This window comes from Pseudomassariella vexata (assembly GCF_002105095.1).
Source record: "Pseudomassariella vexata strain CBS 129021 chromosome Unknown BCR38scaffold_12, whole genome shotgun sequence".
In the NCBI taxonomy this organism is placed as follows: Eukaryota; Fungi; Ascomycota; class Sordariomycetes; order Amphisphaeriales; family Pseudomassariaceae; genus Pseudomassariella; species Pseudomassariella vexata.
This window is the reverse complement of record NW_024467967.1, coordinates 953,900-980,167: the sequence shown is the minus strand read 5'-3', so window position 1 is coordinate 980,167 and position 26,268 is coordinate 953,900. Positions and strand designations below refer to the sequence as shown.

The following is a 26,268-nucleotide window of genomic DNA, read 5'->3' as shown; positions in this document are numbered from 1 at the left end:
TCATGCTCGCGGAGACATGACATTGCGCGAAGATTGCGACACCAACTCATTGAACAGGTCCGATCCGACCATGGCCGCCAGAAAGCCGGCCCCCCTCGATGTGCAGCTAGTAGATTTGATACCACCACAACGGGAGACCCATTTACTCATCTATATCAAGTGTCTCGATAATCAACAATGTTACCTTCCCACATTCCGGCACATTCTCTGAGAAGCTGATCGCTTAGGCTGGGAGGTTTGGTTGTTGCCTGAACTATTATCGTGTGGGATTTCATCGAGTAGAACCGTGCGAGCATGGGCCTGCACAGCAAGATTCGGGAGTGAAAAGAGTTGAGACACCGGCATTAGCAAGGCCAAGGATTAATGTAATAAGAAAGAGCAAAGTTCAGTTTGTTTTCTCTACTTTTCTGATTAAACCTTGGGTCAAAGAGGAACAGTGAAATCGGGCTTGCCTACCGAAGATGAAGCAAGATGAAGCAAATATCGTTCTGCTTGGGACGTCCTGCCGACAATCTGTTGAAGGTTCTGCAACTTCAGGGCAACACTTGGCTCGCTCCTGTCTACCATGAAGCCTACCGGCCGGTTTAGGAAACAAAGCTAGTCCAAACCTGTTGTTTCAACTGCCTGTCGTTGCAAGAGTCCTTGGCTGAAGACGTCTCGCACAGATCGCAACACATAGTCTGGGCGATTTGCCTGGTCAAATCCTCCGTCACCCATGTCTTCTATTGATTTTGGGTGCCATGGAGGTATCGGTTCATAAGCATCAAGCATTGTACCAGCTCGAGCGATCCAAGCTTCCACAGAATTGTCTCAGGGCGGAGAAGTGCCCACAGCGCTGAAAATAGCGATTCCCCTCTTCATCCCGTTTCTGGGGGTGAATACTTGTCTCTGTACTGCCAAGGCAAATACGGTATTAAGTATGCTAGCCAGATGTCACAGTCCGCGTGTAGAAATTTACCAGATCTGGGTTACGACGTCTCATAGTCACGGGAAACGTGCTTTCGATCCAAGATGGGCTCCACAGGATCGACGTATTGTGACTATATACCGACAAGCCTATCAGCATATGCGCGAGGAGGCAATTCAGCGGCGTATTCAAAAAAAAAACTATATGGACAATGCCGGTCTATCTCTCCGAATAGGGCGCATCCACGAACAGCACAAGTTTTGAAGTGGCGGCCGAGGCGAACCGTCTCTCACGTCTATGCGGCTACGACTTCTCCAGCAAATCATCAATAAGCGGTGTAGGACGCACTGTTCTGATCCAGATCCGGATCTTGGTCTTCGTCCGATGCTCGGATCTGGAGTATGGCCCCATGCTGATGGTGCCTCGAGCGAGTGAGCTCTCAAAGCTGGAGGCGAGGCCGGGACAGGAACATGACTGCGGATTTGTAGAGTGTGTCCGATCGGGGCTTGTGTCTGTTTTTCGCCCGTCCATGACGGAATACCGACTAAACTTATATGTTATTATTATTATTAAATACGCCGTAGGCTCGAAGCCCCCGGTACCTCTACTAGTACTCCCGTATGTCAAACCGTGCCCTAATGGCTGGACTAAATACATACGCTGCGTCGTCGGTTCGCCCTATTGGCGACTGCGTTGCGTTCACTACCATACTACGTTGATTCTCAACCTACCAAAGTCCCCCCTGAGAAGATCGATGCTATCTGGGCCTTGAAGCTGTCCGACCCGTCCCTAGCAGCCACCTTACAATAACACTTATATGTCTTTCCTCTTCCCAGACATCTCTGCAGATACGCTATGTATCAATCTCATGCAAGTGAGTAGGGCATTGGGCATGAGGGGACAAGAATGCCCGCATATTCACTGTCGCATTTTCCTTCCTCAGCCGACAAGTTTAACTGGTGTTTGAGATTCTCAATGCTGCCTGCCTGATGGCTTCGACCGGCCGTCTTGAAGTTCCTCAAATTGAGGAGTCGTAGTTTATATCACCTCCACTAAGGTATCCGTGAGGTTCCACGATCATAAGCTTCAAGGAGAAAACAAATGCAGTGGAATCGACATTGTCCAGAGGCCATGACCCGGGCCGAAGCATTGTGGGAGCTAATTATCTTGTGCTCCACTCGACTGCGGAAAGGCGTACTCAATTGGCTGAGCATGATGAATTAGTGATATGTACTATGTATAGCTGAAGTAACAAAGGCAAGGACCCACCCACCTCGGTATTAGCCAGTAAAATCCATATCTGCCTATTCATAACGTCGGGCTTGTTAGCCAATGAGATACAATTCCATTCTTACCTCCTAAATATTATAGTCTCTGTAAAGAGGCGACAAATGCAAGGACCCACCCACCTGGTAGTTAGCAAGTGAAATCCACATCCGTACACGGACAGGGCTTGGTAGCCAATGAAAGGCAATCCCGTCCTCTGATAGCCGCTTACAAGACGCGTGTCTTTGTTTCCTAAATATATTGAGATCTCATATATTAGTCTCTATAGCTCCGAGCCGGCATCGAGGTTAAATTTCTTGAGGCACTGGAATTTACAAATTATCCATGCATTCTTTCTTGTTTCTTGTCCTAAACAAAGCTTTGATCAACTCCAAGTTGTCAGAAGTATGTCTCAACAAGCCGAATCCAAGACAGCCGCCGATTCTAGAGAGGTCCAGAAAACTCATCTACGATGGCAAAGGCACCACGAAAGACACTTTCTTGGTTTAGTTTGACCAGGACGACCCTGGCAACATGAAGACCTCGGTGCTAATGTTGGAATCTCGAATGATCTGGTTGGAGGATGCAGAGTATGCCAAAGAGGTGAGCGTGACGGCGAAAACAGAGAAGGTCATGATGCATGGTCGTGATGAACGTGATGAACCAGATCCTGAACTGAGATTATTTGATGGTGTCGGCGTTTCCCTCTTCGTGCTCAGGTTTCACGGCCGGCAGTATGGGGTCCCTTAGTAAGCACATGCCCACCTTTGTTTTAACTACCCTTCATCTACTTCGTACACAAGCTGAAAGGCCGGGGGGAGGGGGTGGGGGTTGTAGTAAGTCTCCCTTATCTGCTATATACGCAAGTATCTTTCCAGTGCTAGCCGCTAGCAATACCCCAAAGATCTGAATTTAACTAAAGATAAAGTCTCTAACCGCATTGACCACCTTTTTGCATGCACCCCCATTTTGCAGGGAATTTCTACGCCTCAACAACACGACGTCTCTCAATTTACCTCGCAATTGCTCCCTATCTACGTACAAAATGGCTAATCCAGTGGAGAATAGTCTGGACGATTTTGAGCAGCGAATCGAACGCGCTAAAGAGCTTGTCCGTCAGGGCTCTTCCCAGGCCGTAGCAGCTCATCGGTACGGTATCAAGGGGACTACACTGTCCTACCGTATTCGTCACGGTAATTCGCATCGCGACGCGGCCTCCAGGCAACAAAAGTTGACCCCAGAGCAAGAGGAGGTTATCGTGAACTGGATCCTACACGAAGAAGTGTGTGGACGGGCTCCTAGCAAGCGTTACAGAACTTCAGCTATTTGTGTCATGCTCCCGTTCGATAATATCGCCTCTTCCCAAGGAGTGTGTACCATCGTTCAGAACAATAGCCTCTCTGTGTCGCCGACGCCGTCGTTGTTCCTCTGCGCTTTGCTCGACCACTCTAGGCACCAGCTCAGTCTGGAAGCTTTCGTGCTGGATCTCACCATTTTCGTCCTCGTTGGCCATACTTATTTCCAAGATAACTTTGATGCGGTTTCTAGATCGTTCACGCGGGCGATGACTGCCCCTTCCCAACAGCTTGGCTTGTCTAAGTGCCTTGCGGCCAGCCTTTGAGGCTTGCAAGCGGGTGCAGATGTCGCTGATCCTGTTCTTCTTCCGCTCGACGTAATGCGTGAAATTCTTGCGCCGCTCTTCATCCGTATCGCCCCACTTCTGCTTTGCGAGCCATTTTGCAACGAATTTGGCCTGGACAAGTTTATCTGGACCGTACTTGTAAATGAGCTGGCAGACCAACATGATGCAGCGTCGTTCTCCGATGTCGCGCAGGTAGTACTCGTCGTACAGAGGATCGTCGAGCTTTTCGTGTTCAAAATCATCGAGGCTAAGTTCTAACGACCTGACCAGTGCGGAATAGCCTTTGGGGGTATTGATGACAACAAGCGGATCTTGAGCCGATTCTTCTACAACGTGTTTAGCATATTTCCTCAACAGGTCGCGTACTTTGAGGGAGCCCATACTATCTTCAACAGCAAAGACCAGAGTTCTGAGACATTTCATGCGCTCCTCGTAGTCTTCGCGGGTGATCCCCCAGAGAAGGTAATCAATCACGGACGAGTCGTTCACTGCACGCCCAGCTGCAATCTTCAGAGCAGTGTCCCGGATGGAGAAGCTATAGTGTCCCAGCAAAGTCTGCAAAGTCGAGATTTCCAGGGCGTCCTCTGTGTCTTGCGTAATGTACTGAGTCTTGGGCTGAACTGGCTTGATCTCGGCTTCGTCGCGGTAATATTCCAGGATCATTCGCATCGTGCCAATGAAGCTCAGGGTCGCAAGACCGAGGCTGGCAAAAACCACGCGCTCATCGCGAAGAAAGGAGAGGACACTCATCTTGTCGTTACCGCATGTTTTACGTTAGTTGGTTTAGGCTGTGACCACACCAGAACCTGATCCTAGAAGATTGCAGAGTTGCAAGTATATGATCGTGATCAACTTTTAGAGAAGATGATTGTCAACCGCCACTGTCATCGAACGGATCCAAGCCTATGAATAAGGTGGAGCTGGGTTCTGCAGCAGGGCGGCAAGGCGCGATAAGATAAGGAAGGCCCTGGTCAACTTTTTTCAACTCCAACAGAAGAACATTGACAAAACTCTCCGCCACGATCACGAACTTGGCCTATTTTCTTTGACATTTCGCATTTAATATGGCCGGCTCGCAGCTCAAGAGGCTGAAGGCCTCGTTACACGAGCAAGGTCTCATTGGCCCCCAGAAATCCAAGAAGCAGCGAAAATCTCAACCAGAGCGAGCGAAGAATAACAAGCGACTCGAGAAGCTAGAGGAAATTAGGGAACAATTCAACCCATTCGATTTGAAACACAATGTTCGCGGTCCCAAGTTCCAGGTTACCAGCAACCGTCCCGATATGGGAAATGCGTCCAAGAAGATACAGGGTCGGCCGACCGACGCAAGAGGTGCTGGCGAAGAACAGGTACGTCGTTAGGTCAAGACGGAGTGAGAGCGAGGCTAATTGTGACATTGCAGCGCCGACAAACTCTTCTGGTTGAGATGCAAAGGAGACAAAAGGTTGGCGGGATACGCGATAGACGTTTTGGCGAGAACGATCCCACCATGGCGCCCGAAGACAAGATGTTAGAACGATTTGCGCGCGAGAAAATGGCCAACCACAAAAGGTCTGGCATGTTCGATCTGGAAGACGACGAATCCAATGTCGGCTTCGGTCTTACCCATATGGGGAAATCATTGTCGTTGGATGGCCCATCCTTGGTTGACGACTATGATGAAATGGACGAAGGCTCCGCTGGAGATTCTGACGACGAAGGACACAAAGCATATTTAAAGCGCAAGGCTCTTACAGAGGTTGCATTCCCTGATGACGATGCAGATGCCGAGGATGGCCAACCCGAACGAAAGAAGTCAAAACAGGAGGTCATGAAAGTGAGTATTTCCTGGAGCTATCTTCAATACGGTCCAGGCGAACTCGACGAGGCATTCTTGACTTTGGAGTTGTACTTCCTAGGAACAAAAGAGCACTTTTCAAATTGTGACTACTAACCTTGTATCAGGAAGTTATTGCGAAGTCCAAGTTCTACAAGTATGAGCGACAAGCAGCTAAAGATGCCGACGAAGACCTTCGGGAGGAATTGGACAAGGAGCTGCCGGATTTACACATGTTACTTCTCAACAGAGGGATGGAAAAGAAACCTACCTCTCTTGAGGACCAAGAAGCTGCTACCACCGCTGAAAGGGAGCAACTTGACCGTGCCTACGACTTGCGAGTAAGACAATTAGCTCAAGACAAAAGAGCACAGCCCACAGAACGGATGAAGACAGCAGAAGAGCAGGCTGAGGAGGCGTCAGCGAGACTAAAAGAGCTGGAGGAGAAGCGCATTAGGCGAATGCAGGGCCAGGCAGAGAGCGACAGCGAGAGCGAGGACGATGATGCGGAAGCGGAAGATGAACCCGTCAATGGACCCATCAAATTTACTGAAAATGATGAAGACGATGGGTTTGGTCTCGGAAAAATCAAGATACGGCCGACTGCCCAAGAACTAGGCTTCGACGACGAGGATGACTTCATGGTCGAAGACGATTTGGTGGCCAGTGGATCTGACGTCTCGGCTGTTGAAGATGAAGACGACGGATCCTCGGATGAAGATGACGATTCTGACGACGTTGATGGAGTTGTGGAGGATGACGACAATGAATTCACCAAGGGTCTAACACTCGATAGTTCTGCTCAGGCCACGAACATCGCAGACGACCCAGAAGGACTACCATCCATGTTTCCGTGTCCTGAAACGCAGGAAGAGCTCTTGGGCATCTTGGAATGCAACAAGATAACTCTGGAGAAGCTACCAACTATGGTGCAGAAAATTCGAGCTGTGTATCACCCGCGTCTCGACAGTGCCCATGCGACCAAGATCGCACAATTTTCCAGGGTCCTTATTCAACACCTACCCTACTTATGCTCATTCCCCACCCTTCCACCATTTTCAGTGATTGAGAGCCTGATCCGCCACATTCATTCTCTGGCGAAAACCTACCCGATTCAAGTGGCAGAAGAATTCATATGCCAGCTCGAGGACTTCGGAAAAACCCGACCCCTTGCCCCAACTCTAGGCGATATTATTGTATTGACGGCGGTCGGGACGATATTTCCAACGTCTGATCATTTCCACCAAGTCGCTACTCCTGCCACGCTTTTGAGCGCGCGCTACCTGGGCCAAAAAGTGCCATTCAGCATACAGGAGTACGCGAAAGGGGCTTACCTTGCGATTCTGATCTTGCAGTACCAGCGTGTTTCCAAGCGATATGTCCCGGAGATAACGAACTTCTGCCTCTATACGTTATACTCCTTGGCACCCAAGCAGCTCAAGACAGGGCTCGGCTGGTTCCCTCTACACAGCCCTCCTACAGAGATGCGCATTCGCAGGGCGCGCTCTGTGGAGGTGAGGAAATTGTCCTGTCTTGACTGTGTTAAATCGGCCTTCACGGAGAAAGAGGCTCTGTCAGCAAGGGTTGCAGTATTCCATTCTATGATGGAAATTCTAGATGTCGCAGCAGATACGTGGACTGGAAAGACATCTTTTCTAGAGACGTTCCAACCCTTCTCCAACATCCTTGCGCACCTTGCCATCCCGAGTTGCAGATCCGAGCTGCCAGAAGCCCTGAACACGCACATCATCAAATCAAAAGCGAAAATGGATCGCATGCTCAATCTAGCACAACTAGCTCGCAGACCCCTGGAACTACACCACCACAAACCCCTGGCAATCAGGGCGAACTATCCCAAGTTTGAAGACTCCTACGATCCCAACAAGCATTACGATCCTGATCGCGAACGTGCTGAGGCTGCCAAGCTGCGCGCTGAGCACAGGAAGGAGCGCAAGGGCGCAATGCGCGAGTTGAGGAAGGATGCCGCCTTTGTGTCGAGGGAAAAGCTGCGGGTCAAGAAGGCGAAGGATGCGGCCTATGAGAAGAAGTACAAGAGACTCGTGGCGGAGATCCAGGGCGAGGAGGGCCGTGAGTCAAACGCATACGAGAGGGAGAAGGCGCAGAGGAAGCGGGCTTCGAAGAGGTGAGGTGATTTGTGTATATTAAGAGACAGACGATTGCGTATATGATGGCGGCATGGCTTGGCCAAAGGTTTGACCTAGGATAAAGGGCAACCGGGCAATGGAAAAGGTGATGCAAAATGGATTGTCGATGGGATATGTCTTTATAGATATGTCGGTGTGTATAACGGGTGACTGATGTTATTTCTCATCTTTACCCAACATGAGCTCTCAGATCCTTGGTCCAAAGCAGCCCCTTTGCGTATGTTCTAGAAAGTTCGCCGAGAGAGGGCAAATATTGGTAACACACTGCCCTAGATGCAGGCAGAGAGGCATTCTTCTCACGTGCTTCTCAGGTCATGACCCTGCTCAAGCGATACCAAGGGGCGAACATGCAAAGACATAGCACAGAGGTGTGCCCAAAAACGTAATGGGAGTCCATAGAAGGCCACGTATAACAGGATATCTTCAGCTGTATGCCTCAGAAAGCAGTATTAGAGCACACGTACAGCGAGTCATCCCAATAGCGCAAAAACAAAAGAAATTGTACAAAGGGTCGCACAAACTCAGTAGAATGTTACAGGCATCCTAGATGAAAAAGGTAAAAATGAATATTGATCTATTCCTGGCGGGACTTGAACCCGCGACTTCCAGATGCCTCTGCATACAATTTAATCACATAGGACCAAAGAGTATAAGACTGGCACGCTAACCACTCTAAGAAATGTATGTTAGCCTTTGATTTTTGATTTCACAGGCTGTGACAATAACATACGCGTCACAGGAATTTGTTCCTTAGGTAGATCGGGTTAGTCAAGTTTGGTTTTATTGGACATCAATACCCTTCATTGACAGCATCCGAGAATCTGCCGAAGGTCTTTAGAGAGACACCTGGGGTGAGGAATTAGCTGTAGGCTCAGACGTTTGCCAGGGACCACTTTGAGGCTGAAATTGAGTGAATGTTGCTGCGGTTGTGGAGGTGGATTGTGGACCTGATTATCTGCTGGTTTTCATGGGTGCATCTCGAATTCAAGCACTGTGTTCTCTTATTGAACACACAGAAAAGTGAAAATACTGTTTCAACTTCATTTTTATTATCGGTACTGGACTCAAGGAGACCTCCAGGCAACATTTCCATGAACTGGGCTTTGTGACGATTCACATGCTACCAGGACAAATTTACCAGGTGCCAACTGTGTCCCTACCAATACTGGACAAGACCAGACAGGTCATCAATATAGCTTTGGAAGTTGCACAGCGAGGCAATTGAATTGAGGCGAAGAAGCCAGGCAAATCTCGGTACTCTGTTCTCTGGCAACTGTTATCGTTAAGGCGGCTGCCATCTACGGAGGATTTGCGCACACCTGGACGAAACTAGTTGTGAAGCCGCACGGTACCTGCGGATTTTCCACTTCAATTCAGACCACACTTTACGCATTGAGTACATCAAATACTCTGGACCATCTCTTCTTCATTGAGGACCTCAAACTTAATTCCGGTTAATCCTCTACACACAAACGCCTACCATGGCCGGCTCTGAAGATGAAGAAGACTACATGTCCATGGACTTCAGCAACATCCGAACGGCCTCCCTCCCAGAGACCTCTCTGCAGCGCAAACAGCGCCTCAAGCGGGAAGCCGAGGTCCGAGGCCGGCCCAAGCCCAAAGCAGAGCTCGAAGCTGAAGAAGCAGCAGCGCGGGAACAAGCTCTCTCCACTTCTCTTTTGGAAACCGCAGCCAAGAAGTCCAAGGGCCTCTCCATGATGAAGAAGATGGGGTTCGTAGCGGGGAAGCCGCTAGGGGCGGAGGATAACGCCGGCGCGCGGGCCGAGCCCATCAAACCCAGTCTGAAGGAGGACCGGGGCGGAATTGGGCTGGATTTGGAGCGGAAGAGGCGGTTGGATGAGGAGGTGGAAAAGGAGGGGTTGGCGTGGAAGAAGGTCAAGGTTGTGGATGCGGGGGAGTTTAGGGACAGGGTTAGGAAGGGGAGGGAACGGGAGAGGTGCGAGAGGTTGGTTTATGCGGCGCAGAAGACGGCGGTGCAGATGGAGGAGGAAAGGGATACGGAGAGGAGGACTGCTCTCAATACTGCCGCTACTACTGTTGGTAATAACGAGGAAGAGGCAGGAGTGGGCGGCACGAAAGAGAAGCAGAACAAGAGAACCCTGTCCACGAAACCTCTAAAAAGCATCAACGTCCTCTGGCGTGGTCTAGTCCGCAAACGCGAAGAAGCCGAGCGAGACCGCAGGATGCGCTACGATCTGCAACAGAGCCTGTCGCGACTGCCGACATACGAGGACGACAATGAAGACGAGGATGATAAGCAGGCGCTTGGGAAGACCAAGACAGCCTACCTCCCCGTTGAGGACCTCGAGGAGGAGGATCCGGACCTGGACGAGTTTAGTGCGCTGGAGCCGGATGAGCAGCTGAGAAGGTTGGTGGAATACTTAAGAAAGGAGTATCGGTATTGCTTTTGGTGCAAGTACACGTATCCGGATGAGGAGATGGATGGGTGTCCTGGGTTGACGGAGGAGGACCATGATTGATCTTCGTACATGATGAACATTGCCAGTAGCATGGCCTTGATTTTGCTTCATTAATAAGAGAAGAGGCCCCCGGCTAATAATACCCGATGTGATCCATGCCAATTGATACAGTGACCCTCAATAAGTCTGCGTACGGGTCCCATTTTCTCACCAAAACTTACCAAATCTCACTAGATTTAACAGTAGCGTGTCGGAATCCAGGTATTAGGGGCTGTGTTGGTACTATGAAGGTGCGTGAGGGACTAATGGGCCTTGAGGGGGTCCCTAAATACTATAATGCGTGCCTGCCTGCTTCGTGCCTTTCTACATAGTATGATATGCTGTAATAGATAATTGCTGAAGCTATAACTTTATAATATTATTATTATTATTATTAAATACGCCGTAGGCTCGAAGCCCCCGGTACCTCTACTAGTACTCCCGTATGTCAAACCGTGCCCTAATGGCTGGACTAAATACATACGCTGCGTCGTCGGTTCGCCCTATTGGCGACTGCGTTACGTCCACTACCATACTACGTTGGTTCTCAACCTACCAACAAAGTCCCCCCTGAGAAGATCGATGCTATCTGGGCCTTGAAGCTGTCCGACCCGTCCCTAGCAGCCACCTTACAATAGTCCCACTAACTACTGGTTCTCCTGTTGCCGTTGCGAGGTCTCTGCGAGAGTATAGTGGCCGTGGTGCGATGGCGGCCCGTAATCGTTCCCTCGGTCCTTCCAACAGCCCGCAAAAGAGGATTACGTGCTCTGCCGTCTCAGGGGCGTCGCCACAGCGGCATAGCGGCCAGTACACGCCAAAAGCCCCTGTCTTGAATAAGAAGGCTGCTAGTCCTATTTTTTCCGTCCTGATCTGGCACAGCGTAGACGCCTCCAGTCGGTTCAGGCCGAAATACCTGCCCCCTTTTGGTATCTGCATCGAAGGGCCCTCCGGTTCCTCAGCGATAGCGCGTCGCTGGCGATCGTGATGCTCTGCTCCGGTGAGCCATCTCTTCCTCCAGTGGCCGAGGAGGGCAGCCGGGACCTCCTTTTCCTCACTCATCCACTCGGAGCCCCGGGCCTCCTTCTCCATAGTGTACCCTGCCGGTCGGAGTAGCTGCGACGCCTGCTTCCTCTTCGCCGGCCTATCCTGCCGGAGTATATGTGACGCTTTAGCGCTCGCGCTGCGAAGCAGATTTCTCTTCCCGCTAAGCCGTAGCCGTTCTTCAAACTTAGCAGCCCGGGCACTAAGATAGAGGTCTAGTGGCGGGATTGCTGCTTCTGCTTCCAGATGGCGAACCGGCGTCGCTTTGTGGGCGCCACAGACTACCCGGAGGCACTCGTTCTGTATCCCCATCAGGCTCTTAGCTGGCCCTGCCGGTTCCTCACTTATAGTATGCCACGCAGTCGCCCCGAAGGCGATCGCGCTACGGATAACCACCGTATATAACAGCCTCGCCCACTTTATAATAATTATACTGTTATATTTAATAGTTTGAAAGTTATGAAGTTCAGAAGTTTTAGGTAAGAAGTATGTTTCAAAGAATAAAATGATCCATGAACGTAGTTAAACACCATCGTCTGTTCTCTACAATAGATGAAGTTATTAATCAGTAAAACGTCTAATTCTAACTATATTAGTGTACTTCAATCCTTACCGCGATTTATATGTAATTTAATTAATTTAGTGTACCTTTAAGAAGTGTTATGTTTTAGTAGCGGAAATATAGGCTGTACGGAGCGTTATTGGATATCAGCGTACCCTCTTCTGTCATGATATTCCACGTCAATAAACTATTCTCATCATCAAGCATCTATAGGATATCTTTTTACATTTTACATCCGAGCAGCGTCTACTTTTTGTCATGTTGAGCTGCGACTTGGTCTTCAGGGGTGATACACGCCCATCGCCTGGGCCGCCTGCTTAAACAGCTCCTCCACGTCCGGGATATTCGCGATCTCCGATTCGAGATGCAATTCCAAAAAGTTGCTCATCTCTTCCGTCTTGACCTGTGGCGGCAGGTCGTCAGCCGCCGGGACCTCGCCAACCTTGATCAGTTCCTGCAGTCGGTGGCTCAGGTAGTGCTCTATGCGGTGAGCGGACAGTGTCAGCCTCTGCCGGCCCTTGTGCGTGCGCGCGCTCTTCTCTATGTCCATAGCCCCGTACACCATCTCTAATACCATGGGCTCCGCGTTCTTCAGTTTGAATACTTGCCGTATGGCACGGTACGCCACCAGCATGCCGATCTTGTCCCCGATGAGGCGGAAAGTGTGCAGGATCTTCTTGGCGAGGTCGATGGACATGCCCTCCTCCTGGAAGGCCGGAGCGTAGGCCACCATCTCCGCAAACAACTGCCGACTTTTGACAAGCTCCCCTGGGAGTTCAGACTCGCGGACCCGGTGTTGGCGGTTGATGGGCAGTGCTTGCCAAAGCGTCATGAAAGTCCACGGGTCAGGCTCGATTTTGTATTCGGTGGTTAAGTTTCGGCACATCCTGGCCACGTTGGTGCCCTGTCCGGCTTGCAGGTAAGACATGAGCAGCTGGTTTAGCAAGAAGGCGTCCGGTGCAAGTGCGGCTCCCCTGAACGCTTCCCATAGTTCCTCCATCTTAACGTGAATTCCCCGCTCCCTGTAATTCTCCGCGAGCAACGAGAATGTTTCCAGGTTGGCTTTCGCCCATCCATCGCCGACTAAGTGGAATCTGATATACTCCACCGGATCCGAATATTCTCGCTCTCTGCGTTTTACGAATTGGATTCGGTGATTGATCATGGCCCAGGCTATATCCTCCGCCCTCGCTACATTATCCGCAGTCCCTGTACGGAGCAATGAACCAATCAACGGGTTGATCTGCATGGGCCTGGGCGAGATCCCCTTCTGCTTCATCAGGACCAAAACGTTATAGGCGCCATTGGTATCACCACTTAACACCAGCCTCTTGATCCATTTGCCAAAGAAGAAGGGGTTTGCTACGGATGGCGGAAGCTTGTCCCTTTTGCGTAAAACGATAGAACCACGCGTCATCATCTCGACAAAAATCCACAGGGCTTGTTCCGTGCGATTTGCGACAAGAAAGTAGGTTATAATCTCATCATAGTCCTCGATGACCATAGAGTCTCCTAGAAGTTCCCGAAGGCGTCGGTATGCTTTGTATGCTTTCTCATCCGTGCCTGGGGTTTTGGCCGCTAGCACTCGAATGAAGGCCAGCATTACTCGTGGGTCAGTAGGATAGGGCGAATCGAGAAGTTTGTTGAGAACGCGCTCGGCCCTCTCCAAATCGGCAGTAAGACAGTACATGCGTAACCCTAGTTGCCAGTACTCCAAGAAAGTCTCGGGCTTAGCGCCCAGCGTCGTGACAGATTTCCTGTGACTCTCAATAGCCTCCTTTGCCCGGCCATCCAGAAACATAGCCTCGATGGCTAGCAACTGTTGCCCGTCGTCGAGCTTGTAGCCGGCCGCGCCCAGGTCCCTGGAAAGTATCAAAATGTGATGCATGCGGTTGGTGTTAAACGGCTTGTCTACGGCCAGCAAATTCCAGAGAAGATCCCAAACAGCCGTAGGAACCGAATGCCATGTGTGGGCAAGTTCCCTTCGGGCACGACTGTAACTGCTCCAAACATCCCTCACCGTCTGCTCCCGGATCTTCTTTCCGCTGGCGAGACGTCTAGCAGCAGCTTGTAGGCGCTGGTTCAGTTCAGCGATGGTAGGTTTCAGTTTCGGTCTGACTTCTTTGTTTGAAATGCTGGGCAGGGCCGATGAATATTCTTCGTCCTCGTCAAGTATATCATCCATTAGATCTGCTTCGGTATCCACCTCGCTTTCCCGGACGCCTGGTTTCCGCCTCGGTTTGTCAATTCCTTCCTCCTCATCTTGCACCTTGACCGAGTCGAAGAACTTGGTGGCGTGCCCAAAGCTCTCCTCCATGGCCTTCAGGTCCTGTTCGAAATCACCTCCATTCAGCACATCGGCGAATTCTTCCTCGCCCCGCAGTCGCCGCAGTTTCCCGTCTTTTCCCTGATCAAAGTAGTTGACTGTCACATCTTTGTCCTGTTCCTTCAGGAGCCCTAAGGCCTTCAGCGTTCTTAGTCGTTCGGCGTCATCGACGGGTTGAGGTTTCGACCGAGGTGGTGCAGCTGCTTGTGTTGCTTGCGCCGTTTGCGATGCGCGTCGAATCTCCCACCTTCGCGGCAGCGCTGTCCTCCGTAGGCTAGAAATACAGGATCGGCAAATGAAGTCGCGGGACCCTATCTCGAGCAGAAGGGATTTCGAAGGAGGCATGAGGAATTGAAAGGTATTGGCCGACTAAGGTACTGGCATTCTGAGGTTCTCTAAAAGTTTTTAGACGACTTTACTTGGTACTACCTGACATCACTCCCGGAAATTTTAGCGCGTTTCCACAGGGTGGGCGGTCCGCTATTTGACCACTTGTACCGACCACGACAGCGCGTCCGAACCATTGAAGAACATCAATGAAGGAAGCGTTCTAGTTTCACACTCAATCCCGACTAAAGTGCAATGGCCGACGAAACCTTAAGTGAGGCATTTGCTGATAAGGAACACCAAGTCAGTAGAACATCAACATCATTGAATGACCGGCGACTAATATCCAGTTAGGCCGCCTACATCTTTGACCCGTCAGAGGATACGGATGAGCCAGCTAGATCCATCAAGCGTAGGAGAGTGTCTAAGAAACATGGCAAGGAGCCGCCAAATGCTGCGCAAATAGCTTCATTACCTCCCCTATTTCCGCCACTTTTCAACGAGGCAGAAAACGAGGAACACGCAAGATTGCGGCAGAAGTTGTTTGAGGAGTCCTGGTCTCACATTGACACAAGAATTCATGTAAGTCCGCGACACATCCCTCGGCTGATCCCAACTCACGGCCATCTAGCATGTGCTCAGAGAAGCAAATCAGTCTACGCTGAAGGACGTGACTGCTTTCGTACAAGATGCTCCGACTCATGGTGTCGGTGGGAAGATACCAACTGCCTTTATCATCACTGGCGCCAACATCGCATCTCAGGATCTCCTTTTTGAGCAGCTGTCCGAATATCTTCAACAGAAAAGTGAAGCAAAGGTCGTCATAGTACGTTCTGGCGATGCATCAAATCTCAAGGCGACGCTGAAGAAGATCATACATGACATCGCCACCAGAATATCTGAAGAAGACGATGACATTGAAGTCTCAACGGGCAAGGATGTAAGTGCAGTCAAATGCCGATTAGATTTACATGGTGACCAACATTACAGGGCCGTAAATACCTGAACTACGACCTTGAAGCCCTTCATGCTTACTTGAAGGTCAATCCTCGACGTCACATCATTGTTGCTTTCCAGGACAGCGAGGCATTTGAGAGCGGGTTGCTTTCAGACCTCATACAATTATTCAGGTGAGTCGATGTCACTGGTTGTGTCTGACCATGCTAAACCCCAATTTACCAGCTCTTGGCTTGATCGCATCCCGTTCACACTGCTGTTTGGAATAGCGACGTCAGTAGAGTTGTTCCAAGCACGACTACTGAAATCTACCTGCCAGCTTCTCTACGGAGACCAGTTCGATGTGGAACAATCTGCGTCAATCGTTGAGAGGATTTTCAAAACTGCAGTTGCGCATACAGAGGCACCATTACGGCTCGGTCCAACGCTTCTTCAAAGTCTTTTGGAGCGTCAACGAGATCAAGTTTCTGGGATACCCGTGTTTGTGAGCTCATTGAGAGTAAGTTACGTAGTACTAATCCTTTTTACTGGGATCTAACTGTCATCAGTATGCATACATGTGCCATTTCTACGCCAATCCTTTGAGCGTCCTACTCTCCGCTGAGCTGGGAAACGAACTGGTCCAGAATGATCACTTGGAGGCGCTCAGGTGCCTTCCATCTTTCCGAAGCTCTATCGAGGCTTTGCTGCAAAGTGGAGCAGTCGATCAGGTGAGGTTACTGATAGATAATGACGAGTACCTCATAACTCACTTGCGAGAAGAGCTCAAGTGGTCTCGTAAATGGGTCATCGATATCCTACGCATAATCAAGATCTTCATGGCCAGCAAAACGCCAACTTCTGGTTTCACTCAGCTGTACCTCGATGCTCTCACTAATGGGATTGATGTTTCGGGCCACAACTCAGATTTCTTGGACTCGGTCCAAAGAATGCAACCTTCCGAGGCCGTACCATTCTTGGAACAGGCTTTGGAAGCCATAAAAGATGGCGATGAGATCATGGGTCTTGCAGCATGGGCCGAAGAAAGCAAAGAGACTGTAACAGCACTGTCCGACATACTCAAAGATATCAAAACTCTGCAGGATGTAGCCGGAGAGAACGGCAACACCCTGCGAAGCAAGTACAGCGGCCAAAACAGAGTCCTTCGAACCACGGTGGTCGCCCAGAAGGTGCAGCTCAGTCATGATGCCGCAGCACTTACTCAGGAGGACCGAGCTTTCACTGTTTTGATGGACCGCTTGGTTGAGCACCTGAAGACCATATTACAAAGCAACAAACCTGAGGAACTCTATCTACACGAGGTTTGGCTATACGATTCCAAGGTGCCGTACAAAGACGTATTTGTTCCTCGGCCTCGAGCAGTCGTCGAAAGGGCACTGTCACGACCACATGACTACTTAGGCTGCTCATGTTGCAAGACGAAAGAGGACCAGATTACGCCGACGCTCCCTTCCACTGCCATTATCTACCAACTGTATCTCGAGACTGGCTCGCTCATAAATGTCGCAGATCTTTGGGCTGCCTATTATGCCACGGTTGGAGAGGAGAGCGAGAAGGGCCTGGACGACCGAACAGCGCTCGTTCTGTTCTATCGTGCCCTGTCGGAGATGAGGGCGATGGGCTTTGTCAAGCAGAGTCGGAAAAAGGCCGACCACATTGCTAAGCTCGCCTGGAAGGGGCTTTGAGGTTGTTTAGTATGATTCCGCTTTATTGGCGGACAGTCAGGTGATTCACTTTGTTGTGTGGTGATTGTGGAGGCAAAGCGTGGAAGTCATTGTGACAGTAAGACGAGACAAGTCAAAAACTAAGAAGCCGCCCACATTGATCTACCCGATGCGTCCTGATCTCATTCTTTGATTCTTCTTATAAGCACGAGGTTTCTTGTCTTTTTCGCTTTTTTGGCAAGGTTGTGAAAGGGACTTCGATGGTGCAGACAAAAAGTCAAGTCTAAGCCAACAGCACACCCAAACAAAGAAGCCGACCGACTTTTCGGCTCCATTGACACCATAGTGTCGAGCAGGCGGGACAAAGAAACAAATATCGCCAAAGATCCCGGGCACCTAAAAGAAGGCCATCGCACCGCCCATCATTTTCGAGGCTTTTCCCCTAGTTCGGTCCCTCCACTTCCACCACCTACGGATCCCACGAATAAAGAAACAAACCACTCAAGCACTTGGAATCCAAGCACACACACTTACACGTGCATCACAATGCCTCACACATATGACCCCTCTTCACCATTCTCCCCTACCTCAGCTGACAAGGAGAAACAACCACCTCTGACCCCGATGGACACCTCCTTCGCCCCCTTTTCCCCAGCCTTGGCAGTCGACACACCCATGGAAGACCAAATGGAGCTGGCATTTGAGCAGGCACACTTCGATAGTAACATGCCCGTGTCTCCCACGAGCAGCATATCGACCGACATATCCATGGACTACCAGTCGACGCAACCAAGCCCGCTAACCAACCCCTTCGCCGCCAACACCATAAGCATCACCACCGTCCCGTCCTGCACACCCCCAACCTTCTCCTCCCGCCGCGCCGCAAATGACGCCGTCTTCCGCGAAAAACTCCAACAAATGGCGCTTCCCCTCGCGTCACTGGTGCAACTCAGCACAGGCGAAGTGCACCCACGCTTCCCTGGCACGCTGCTCAATTTCTGGCTGCTGACCGACGCTGAGCTCGAGTCCCTAGCGCACTTCTACCACCAGCGCACACCGAGCCGGTGGACGTTCCACTACCCGTGTCCCATCACATGGAGCAGTGATCTATCGCTCGAGGAGAAGCGCCGCAAAATCGGGAAGTTTATTGGGCTGAGGGGGTGTGAGAGTCCTGTGCGCGTTAGGAGCGAGGAGGAGTTGCTGGAGGAGGCGAGACGGGCGCGGACGGCGGCCGACGAGGAGGAAATGTGGAGGAGGAAGTTGCCTTGGTACTGAGTTCGGATAGGGGTCAAAGGAGAAGGGGAAGAGTTGGATGGAGATTTTTGGATAAGATGAAAAATAAAATCTCGACTATAGACAGAAGGAAAAGGGGAGAAGAGAGGTTGGGTTTGGTTATCTTCTTCTCTACCCTCATTTTTAGAAGTGGTTGCTACAAGGTACACTTTTCTTTTGCTCCATCAGCGTTATAATATCTATTTATTTTCTTGACCCGGGGCTCCGAGTGGATGAGTGAGGAAAAGGAGGTCCCGGCTGCCCTCCTCGACCACTGGAGGAAGAGATGGCTCACCGGAGCAGAGCATCACGATCGCCAGCGACGCGCTATCGCTGAGGAACCGGAGGGCCCTTCGATGCAGATACCGAAAGGGGGCAAGTATTTCGGCCTGAACCGACTGGAGGCGTCTACGCTGTGCCAGATCAGGACGGAAAAAATAGGACTAGCAGCCTTCTTATTCAAGACAGGGGCTTTTGGCGTGTACTCGCCGCTATGCCGCTGTGGCGATGCCCCTGAGACGGCAGAGCACGTAATCCTCTTTTGCGGGCTGTTGGAAGGACCGAGGGAACGATTACGGGCCGCCATCGCACCACGGCCACTATACTCTCGCAGAGACCTCGCAACGGCAACAGGAGAACCAGTAGTTAGTGGGACTATTGTAAGATGGCTGCTAGGGACGGGTCGGACAGCTTCAAGGCCCAGATAGCATCGATCTTCTCAGGGGGGACTTTGTTGGTAGGTTGAGAACCAACGTAGTATGGTAGTGAACGCAACGCAGTCGCCAATAGGGCGAACCGACGACGCAGCGTATGTATTTAGTCCAGCCATTAGGGCACGGTTTGACATACGGGAGTACTAGTAGAGGTACCGGGGGCTTCGAGCCTACGGCGTATTTAATAATAATAATAATATTTTCTTGACATTCAGTGACTGCATACGTTGTCATTATGAGAGTGCAAAAACTGATGATGTAGTGGAATATTTCAGGAACGTTATATTGACCAATCCGCACAGCTTCTAAGCGTGACCCAAACCTGAACGCCGTACATAACGATGCAATGTCATGGTGACGATGTGAAACACCTCTCTCTCCCGATGGGGATGGTGTAGTAGGTAGGTATGACATATGGTTGGCATCCCGTGCACTTACCCCTAAATTAACTAGAAGGACTAACTTGCGTTTTCGTCCGTCCATCCGTCTTCATTTCTTTACCCTCTTCTTGGACCCGCCTGGCGACGTGGCAGGGCTAGTCGAATCAACCAGGACGCCCTCATCATCACTACCGACCCGGACGGAACCAGCCTTGCTCAACTCCTCTTCTTCATCAAGCTCCTTCATGAATTCCTTTGAGATGCACTGGCGTCGCTTTTCCCACCACTCCTTTTCCGTTGCTGCCTGTGCCTGGATATCATCGATGCGCGCGCGCAGATGCGTGTTGGCGGCGATCTCATTGGCGGATTGGAAGATGGCCTGGCCCCAGCCTGGTGCGAGAGCATTTGCCTATTCATTTAAGTTAGCAAGAATATCCTCTCATCGTTTCTAATAGTGCCGTGCCATACCTCCATAACTACATCCCGCAGCTCCTCCTCCATTTCTTTCTCAGCCCGCGAAAACCGCTGCATCAGGTCGTCCCCAACACTGCCCCGCTGCAGCAGCGTGTTGAGCGCCTGCTTGGCCGAGCGCACCTGGATGATTCGACCGATATCCTCCACGGCGCGGCGAAGAAGCGCGGTGCGGACCACACTAGCAGGCACCCTAGTCTTCTTATCGTGGTTGTCCGCGGCGTTAATCTCCAGCAACGACGAGTAGATGTTCTTCTGGAGGTGGGGAGGGAACCACGGCGCGAGGTTGGCGCTTTGTGCTATAGATTTGGGACAAATGTCAGTGGTTGTGTGTGCAAGTAAATACTAGTTTGGTGGTAAGTATACTCACAGGCTTTCCTCTTTCTGTAGATGGTCGAGAATGTGTAAAGCATGCCGCCAAGTACAAAGATGTAGGCAAATGGAAGGGCTAGGCCCTTCCAATCTATATCGAACCATTCCATGACACCCATTATAACACCCTTCCTAGTATTATTGGTCGTCTCAAAGCTTGTGCGTTGTTAGGATCTGAAAGGAACGAAAAACGAGGGACAGCAACGGCGACGTATTCACACACACAAGTGGACCAAGTCGGATGATGGGGTCTCAAATCGCCGGCGACTGATCTTAACAAGGTGTTCAATGTACAACAGCGCTCAAAAAGGGTCAAAGCTTGTGGCGTAAGGAACAGGGGCCATCACCATTGTTCCAGGGTTGGTTTATAATTTACACCGCCTAAATTTTCAAGAGATTCTGCCGCCCATTGCAGAGAGGCTCCAAAACTTTGGAAATTCGATGTTCATCGGGACTTGCACTGCGCTCTCATCAGCGCCCCAACAACCACCACCATGTCAGCGCCCAAAATCGAGTTCCTGCGCTTCACCGGCCATAAGTCCTTCACTCAGCGCCTCGTCCTCTCGACCTTAACTGGCCGCCCTGTCCACATATCTAAGATCCGCTCCTCGTCACCCACCAACCCCGGTCTCGCCCCGCATGAGGTCTCCTTCCTGCGCCTGCTCGAGGCCGTCACCAACGGCTGCTCGATGCAGATCTCCTATACGGGAACAACCATGACGTACCAACCGGGCCTGATCACGGGCGCCGGCGATGGCGACGTCATTGATCACCAGCTGCCCGCCAACTGTACGCGCGGCGTATCCTACTTTCTTCTGCCATTGTGCATGCTGGCGCCGTTCTCCAAAGCGCACATGAATGTGCGGTTTACGGGTCCCGGGGTCATCACCTCAGCGACTGACACGGGCGATCTCTCTGTCGATTCGTTCCGCACTGCCATCTTACCTCTCTACGACCTCTTCGGCATCCAAGCAGCGCGCATCGAGCTCCGCGTGCTGCAGCGCTCGTGCGCAGGACCCCGAGGTATGGGGGGCGCTGGTGTGGTGGAATTGCGCTTCGCGAGCCAGGTGCGCTTGCCCAAGACCTTACATTTACATCGCAACCCCGGAAGAATAAAGAGGATACGCGGCGTGGCTTACGCGACGGGAGTCTCGGCTTCGAATAATGCACGCATGATTCACTCGGCGAGGGAGGTGCTCAATCCATTTGTCTCGGATATACATGTTGCGGCACAATACGACCAGGCGCCAGCTCCCGCGGGAGGCGACAAGAAAGGCGGGAAAAGGCTTGGCATAGGCTTTGGCTTGAGTTTGGTCGCTGAATCAAGTGCGATTGGCGTTCTCTATGCGGCCGATGTGGTTGCGCCGCCCGAAGGCGGTGTGATCCCCGAGGATCTTGGAAAGAGGTGTGCGTATCAGTTGCTGGAGACGATAGAAAAGGGAGGATGCGTGAGCTCCGCCGCCGCAAATACGATACTTACCTTGATGGCCATGGGCTCCGAGGATGTGGGCAGAGTTAGACTAGGGAGGGACGTGGTAGGCACAGAGCAAGTCATTGCGCTTGCGAGGGATCTCAAGACGTTCGGCGCAAGTAGCTGGGGTCTGAGAGACGTGGACGAAGACCACACGAACGACATCATAGTCTCGGTGAAGGGGACAGGTGTTGGTAATGTGGGACGTAAAGTAGCGTAATGGGGGCGACGATATGATATCCTTGATACTTGTACAATGCTGTCTTTTGTTTCTCCCTGGCGACTTTATGACTGCCGCGGCTGAGCAGTGCCTTGAGCAGCAGTAAGTCTGGCTCTTCGCTGCGCCGCTAACGCTGCAAGTGTCGCGTTGTAACCTACGTTCTGTAGCGCATATGCCGCAGCGCCCTCTGTGGTATTTCCCGAATCGTTCCAAGCCGTGCGAAGCGAATGCCGCACATGAAAATCCGATAGCACGGCATTCCCCGACGACAATATATTTCCAAGTTCCTCATAACTGGTGGTGTGACCGGAACTACGGTCGAGTAGTGTAGTAAGGTCCTCGTCTCCACCCTCACGGTCAGATCCCATGGGTCGCAATTCAACGTCATTCGTCTCGTCCACGGTGGGCGCATCTCTGTGGACGCCCCGTTCTTCAGCATCGTGATCCTGGCCGGTTGTACTCGTCGAAGCCTCCATCGTTTGCGTCCCTCCTTCTACAGCCGCCGGTCGTTTCGGTGGCTTGACAATCGTTTTTATCCTGTCCTTCTCCATGTTGACCGCCAACATGAAACACTGCAGACTCAAAACCACCAGATCCAGAAATAGTAACGTGAACTTGGAGCTTGGGGGTTTCTGCCCGACAAAATCGATCAGGACGCCGCCGTGCAGGTATCCCCGCGCTGCCTCGCCGGCATGGGGAAGCGTCGTTATGATGTGGAATAGCATGCAGAAGGCGTTGGGCCCAAGGATGGCGCCCACGGGGTAGTTTGGTATGATGAGGATCAGGTTCTCGGATTTGGGACTGAGGTAGAGCCACTGGGGCGCCCAGCGGATCATGAGACGAAAGAAGGAGCAACTGCAAGTTGGTTGGTTAGTCGTGTGTGTACATAGAATGATGGTATTCGCAGGTGTAGTTGGCGTACTCCATATAATAAAGTGCACATAGCTCAGCACATATCAATGTGTCTAAGCTCCGGAGCAGGTGTATCAGGAACACCAGCTTCTTGGATAAGCCCTCTTTCGCCTTCTTCGACAATGATGTTCGATGCGGCTGCGGCTGCTGTGAAGTGTTTGCCGTAGTAGACCCATTTTGTTGTTGCTGTTGGTCTGTTGATAGGTCGGCGTCTTGGACGCGGTCCTCGCGGCGACGGGTACGGCGATGCGATGTCTCGTTCGGGTGAGGGTCCGCCGGTTCGGTCGGGGCGGTGGCATCATGGTTCATAGCTCCACCTCATTCGACATAAGAAGGCACCGGGTAGAATATGACATCACATGCTGCTAATAACTTCATATGTCAGAAGTGGCACGCCGAACTGGTGTTGGCGGTTTTCTTGTTGCAGGTGATCAAATATGTGCACTGTAGTGACGAGATACGCGACAATGGGGAGAATGGGTCACTTGGATCCAGCGGAACGGAGCCGCGAAGTTGGCCGGGGATGATGGCAGTGGAGACTTGAACCTTCCAATGCCAAGCAGTCAACGGCGCTGTCATTGATTGAACGAAAAGGGTCCACGGATTATACTTGATGCGTTTTGGAGTTCTGATAAGTGAGGGTGTGAGTGTCCCGCATTCAAACATCCCACTCATCCCACTTCGCTCGAAATTTGGCAGGTGTGGCCCGAGCTGTATTTTGCTGTATCCAAGTCGCAGGCCTCTGACTCAAAGAATCCCAAGAAGTTCGGATTGCCCATCTCTCGTCCTTAAAGACCCTCGACGACCACGCTTTCGACATTGCATGATCTGAAGTGCCTCAACCACCAATCCCACCCAAAATGGCGACCGGGGACCTCGCCTTGCAGATCTTGGCCGCCTTGGCCAAGAATGACCCCATTTCCTCGACCGAAGCATTCCCCGAGGCTAAGTTTGCCGATTTAAAGTCCGCTGTAGATCGCCTGAAGTCGCGGTCTATGGTGGATTACGAACAAGTCGACGAGCAGGAGGCAGTTCTCGAGCCCGAGGGCTTGCAAATTGCAGAAAATGGCAGCCACGAGGCGCGCGTCTTCGAAGCCCTGCGCAAGGCCATGGGGGGGTTGACTATAAAGGAACTCGAGGGTTCCATTGGCGACAAGAATGTCACAAAGCTAGGCCAAGGTAAGGCCTTTAAGGAGAAGTGGATCAAGAAGACCGACGATGGCAAGCTGGTTGCTAGTGTAGGTTTCACAGACCATTTGACAAGCGCAATCTCTACTGATGCACCCCTCTTAGGCCGAGTCCATCAAAGATGTCACACGAGAACAGCTCCAGACTATTAAACAAACGAGAACACACCCCGATGCAAAGGTACTGGCCGAGCTGAAGAAGCGCAAGCTCGTCAAGTTTCAAAAGGTTATCAGCTTCAAGATCAAGAAAGGAACCAATTTCGCCCTAGAGATGGTGAAGGAGGAGACGGATCTGACAGAAGAAATGATTTCGACAGGTTCTTGGAAGACGGCTACCTTCAAACCCTATAACTTCAATGCATTGGGTCAAGACCAACACGCGGGAGCACTGCATCCGCTAATGAAGGTCCGACATGAGTTCCGTCAGATCTTCTTCGAAATGGGCTTCGAGGAGATGCCGACAAGCCGCTTCGTCGAGTCTGGTTTCTGGAACTTTGACGCGTTATATGTCCCGCAACAACATCCAGCACGAGATTTGCAAGACACTTTCTACATCTCGGACCCCAAAGCGGCAGACAAGCCGCATGCGGAGGATGCCGAAGACAAGAAGGACTACGAAACGTACTGGGACAACGTTAAGCAGGTTCACCAGGATGGAAAGTTCGGCTCCAGGGGTTACCGATACCCGTGGGCCGCGGACGAGTCACTGAGATTAGTGCTGCGTACTCACACAACCGCCATCTCAACAGCCATGCTGCATAAGTTGGCCGACAAGAGAGGGCCCGACGGAAAGCCGCCACCGGCCCGGTACTTTTCCATCGACCGAGTTTTCCGAAACGAGAGTGTCGACGCAACGCATCTTGCCGAATTTCACCAAGTTGAAGGCGTCATTGCAGATTATGGCCTCACACTGGGAGGTCTCATGGAATTCATGACCATTTTCTTCGGCAAGATGGGCATCGAGGACCTGCGCTTCAAGCCTGCATACAATCCTTACACCGAGCCCAGTCTGGAGATCTTCAGTTTCCACAAGGGGCTCAACAAGCTGGTTGAGATCGGCAACAGTGGCATGTTCCGACCGGAAATGCTGGAGTCAATGGGTCTCCCGAGCGACCTGAGGGTATATGGTTGGGGATTGAGTCTGGAGAGACCGACTATGATCAAGTACGGAATCTCGAACATCCGCGAGTTACTGGGACACAAGGTGGACTTGAACTTCATTGAGAGAAATCCGGCGGTTCGGTTAGATAAAGAGTAGATGGCAAGTGGGGACGGGCATTTGGTTGAACCAAATGAAAAGCTACATGATAGCATGAGATGATGAAATAAGAAGAAGAATTGTAGATGATCGGCATGATACTGCTCCAGTTCCAGTACGTGTGTATTTGTGTTTGTGCCAGTCCGGAGTCCGGAGTCCGGGCCGAGGTGGGGTTTTCAACTAGCCCGACTTCCGACTCATCTAAATTCACCCCGGGTACCATGGTTATTTCTTCATTACAAGCCATCTGTCGTTCTGCGCTTCTGACCAATTGGCTGAAGCCCAAGACTCTTCTCCATCATTTTTTTCACTGAAGAGACAGTTCACTCGGGCAATAGAAACGGTCGGCAATCACCGCCCCGCCATATGCGTATCTCTTCTAGTGCATCGAGATCATTTTCGACTGCGCAAGTCTTACTCGTCTCCTCATACCACTCGTGCGTACGGCCGACGTGAAGTAAAGACTCTTTCCCGTACCGGTCAGGTCAGAAATCGATGACGACGGGAACACGACCGTCAAGCATGATGCTGCTCGGGTATTGTCGTTGTGGGCAATCCCAAGTGAATGAAGGGGTCAACGTCGCTCCTAATGTCCTCGATCACGTAGGTGTAGTCGATGGTTTGGCTTCATCGCGACAACTTTGATTTCCTTCTGTTGCGGTGACCTGGTTTGACGATTTGCATTAAGATGCTAGGTTACCTGGTGGCAAAGCATAATCCGTGTATTCTGTTGTCGGAGACTTCACAGCCGAGGTAGTGTGGAACATTGGGATGTGGATGTTTTTTTGAGAAGCTCACAGATTCTGGACTCGGTGACGCGGTCCCGCGGCTGCTGCGTCGGGTCGTGCGCCGCCCCACG

At 51.3% G+C, this 26,268-nt stretch overlaps 10 protein-coding genes and 1 non-coding gene across 11 annotated transcripts; 6 read left to right on the top strand and 5 right to left on the bottom strand.

Annotated features, from left to right (window-relative positions):
* Positions 1-3,491: 3,491 nt before the first annotated feature.
* Positions 3,492-4,565, bottom strand: BCR38DRAFT_350615 (uncharacterized protein; the record flags this gene model as incomplete). Its single annotated transcript, XM_040856581.1, has 2 exons — positions 3,492-4,138; positions 4,199-4,565. 2 exons carry the CDS (start codon positions 4,563-4,565, stop codon positions 3,492-3,494), a joined length of 1,014 nt encoding a protein of 337 aa, XP_040712614.1.
* A 225-nt stretch (positions 4,566-4,790) lies between these two features.
* Positions 4,791-8,018, top strand: BCR38DRAFT_444181 (nucleolar protein 14). Its single transcript, XM_040860922.1, has 3 exons — positions 4,791-5,164; positions 5,218-5,631; positions 5,760-8,018. The coding sequence occupies exons 1-3, from the start codon at positions 4,880-4,882 to the stop codon at positions 7,776-7,778; spliced, it is 2,718 nt and encodes a 905-aa protein (XP_040712613.1). The 5' UTR covers positions 4,791-4,879; the 3' UTR covers positions 7,779-8,018.
* Positions 8,019-8,370: 352 nt separating this feature from the next.
* On the bottom strand, positions 8,371-8,478 carry BCR38DRAFT_t279. The gene has a single exon. It is a non-coding gene; the product is annotated as a tRNA-Ile (tRNA).
* Positions 8,479-9,277: 799 nt separating this feature from the next.
* Positions 9,278-10,297, top strand: BCR38DRAFT_350070 (uncharacterized protein; the record flags this gene model as incomplete). The annotated part of the gene is made up of 1 exon (XM_040856539.1): positions 9,278-10,297. One exon carries the CDS (start codon positions 9,278-9,280, stop codon positions 10,295-10,297), a length of 1,020 nt encoding a protein of 339 aa, XP_040712612.1.
* Positions 10,298-11,991: 1,694 nt separating this feature from the next.
* Positions 11,992-14,639, bottom strand: BCR38DRAFT_444175 (uncharacterized protein). The gene has a single exon (XM_040860921.1). The coding sequence runs from the start codon at positions 14,548-14,550 to the stop codon at positions 12,160-12,162; it is 2,391 nt and encodes a 796-aa protein (XP_040712611.1). The 5' UTR covers positions 14,551-14,639; the 3' UTR covers positions 11,992-12,159.
* Positions 14,640-14,709: 70 nt separating this feature from the next.
* On the top strand, positions 14,710-17,255 carry BCR38DRAFT_55360 (origin recognition complex subunit 3 N-terminus-domain-containing protein). Its single transcript, XM_040865468.1, has 6 exons — positions 14,710-14,835; positions 14,887-15,114; positions 15,164-15,472; positions 15,523-15,662; positions 15,715-15,988; positions 16,038-17,255. The coding sequence occupies exons 1-6, from the start codon at positions 14,788-14,790 to the stop codon at positions 17,172-17,174; spliced, it is 2,136 nt and encodes a 711-aa protein (XP_040712610.1). The 5' UTR covers positions 14,710-14,787; the 3' UTR covers positions 17,175-17,255.
* A 753-nt stretch (positions 17,256-18,008) lies between these two features.
* BCR38DRAFT_323783 (uncharacterized protein) lies at positions 18,009-18,329 on the top strand (the record flags this gene model as incomplete). The annotated part of the gene is made up of 1 exon (XM_040854790.1): positions 18,009-18,329. A coding segment is annotated over one exon (321 nt), but the record flags the coding sequence as incomplete, so codon positions are not given.
* Positions 18,330-19,627: 1,298 nt separating this feature from the next.
* Positions 19,628-20,471, bottom strand: BCR38DRAFT_350156 (Pre protein translocase subunit Sec66-domain-containing protein; the record flags this gene model as incomplete). Its single annotated transcript, XM_040856546.1, has 3 exons — positions 19,628-19,927; positions 19,987-20,288; positions 20,360-20,471. The coding sequence occupies 3 exons, from the start codon at positions 20,469-20,471 to the stop codon at positions 19,628-19,630; spliced, it is 714 nt and encodes a 237-aa protein (XP_040712608.1).
* Positions 20,472-20,855: 384 nt separating this feature from the next.
* On the top strand, positions 20,856-22,052 carry BCR38DRAFT_460104 (RNA 3'-terminal phosphate cyclase/enolpyruvate transferase; the record flags this gene model as incomplete). Its single annotated transcript, XM_040862374.1, has 1 exon — positions 20,856-22,052. The coding sequence occupies one exon, from the start codon at positions 20,856-20,858 to the stop codon at positions 22,050-22,052; it is 1,197 nt and encodes a 398-aa protein (XP_040712607.1).
* A 65-nt stretch (positions 22,053-22,117) lies between these two features.
* BCR38DRAFT_350570 (uncharacterized protein) lies at positions 22,118-23,273 on the bottom strand (the record flags this gene model as incomplete). Its single annotated transcript, XM_040856571.1, has 2 exons — positions 22,118-22,907; positions 22,975-23,273. The coding sequence occupies 2 exons, from the start codon at positions 23,271-23,273 to the stop codon at positions 22,118-22,120; spliced, it is 1,089 nt and encodes a 362-aa protein (XP_040712606.1).
* A 375-nt stretch (positions 23,274-23,648) lies between these two features.
* BCR38DRAFT_444166 (tRNA synthetase class II core domain-containing protein) lies at positions 23,649-25,619 on the top strand. The gene is made up of 2 exons (XM_040860920.1): positions 23,649-24,202; positions 24,258-25,619. The coding sequence occupies exons 1-2, from the start codon at positions 23,825-23,827 to the stop codon at positions 25,407-25,409; spliced, it is 1,530 nt and encodes a 509-aa protein (XP_040712605.1). The 5' UTR covers positions 23,649-23,824; the 3' UTR covers positions 25,410-25,619.
* Positions 25,620-26,268: the final 649 nt, after the last annotated feature.

What these genes read in the sequence shown, in the direction of transcription:
- BCR38DRAFT_444181 (XM_040860922.1), top strand. Translation starts at nt 4,880, where the DNA reads ATGGCCGGCTCGCAGCTCAAGAGGCTGAAGGCCTCGTTACACGAGCAA. An exon ending in GAGGTGCTGGCGAAGAACAG is followed by an intron (nt 5,165 to 5,217) that starts GTACGTCGTTAG and finishes GTGACATTGCAG; the next exon opens with CGCCGACAAACTCTTCTGGT. An exon ending in CAAAACAGGAGGTCATGAAA is followed by an intron (nt 5,632 to 5,759) that starts GTGAGTATTTCC and finishes ACCTTGTATCAG; the next exon opens with GAAGTTATTGCGAAGTCCAA.
- BCR38DRAFT_444175 (XM_040860921.1), bottom strand. Translation starts at nt 14,550, where the DNA reads ATGCCTCCTTCGAAATCCCTTCTGCTCGAGATAGGGTCCCGCGACTTC.
- BCR38DRAFT_444166 (XM_040860920.1), top strand. Translation starts at nt 23,825, where the DNA reads ATGGCGACCGGGGACCTCGCCTTGCAGATCTTGGCCGCCTTGGCCAAG. An exon ending in ATGGCAAGCTGGTTGCTAGT is followed by an intron (nt 24,203 to 24,257) that starts GTAGGTTTCACA and finishes CACCCCTCTTAG; the next exon opens with GCCGAGTCCATCAAAGATGT.
- BCR38DRAFT_55360 (XM_040865468.1), top strand. Translation starts at nt 14,788, where the DNA reads ATGGCCGACGAAACCTTAAGTGAGGCATTTGCTGATAAGGAACACCAA. An exon ending in GACCTCATACAATTATTCAG is followed by an intron (nt 15,663 to 15,714) that starts GTGAGTCGATGT and finishes CCAATTTACCAG; the next exon opens with CTCTTGGCTTGATCGCATCC. An exon ending in TGTTTGTGAGCTCATTGAGA is followed by an intron (nt 15,989 to 16,037) that starts GTAAGTTACGTA and finishes AACTGTCATCAG; the next exon opens with TATGCATACATGTGCCATTT.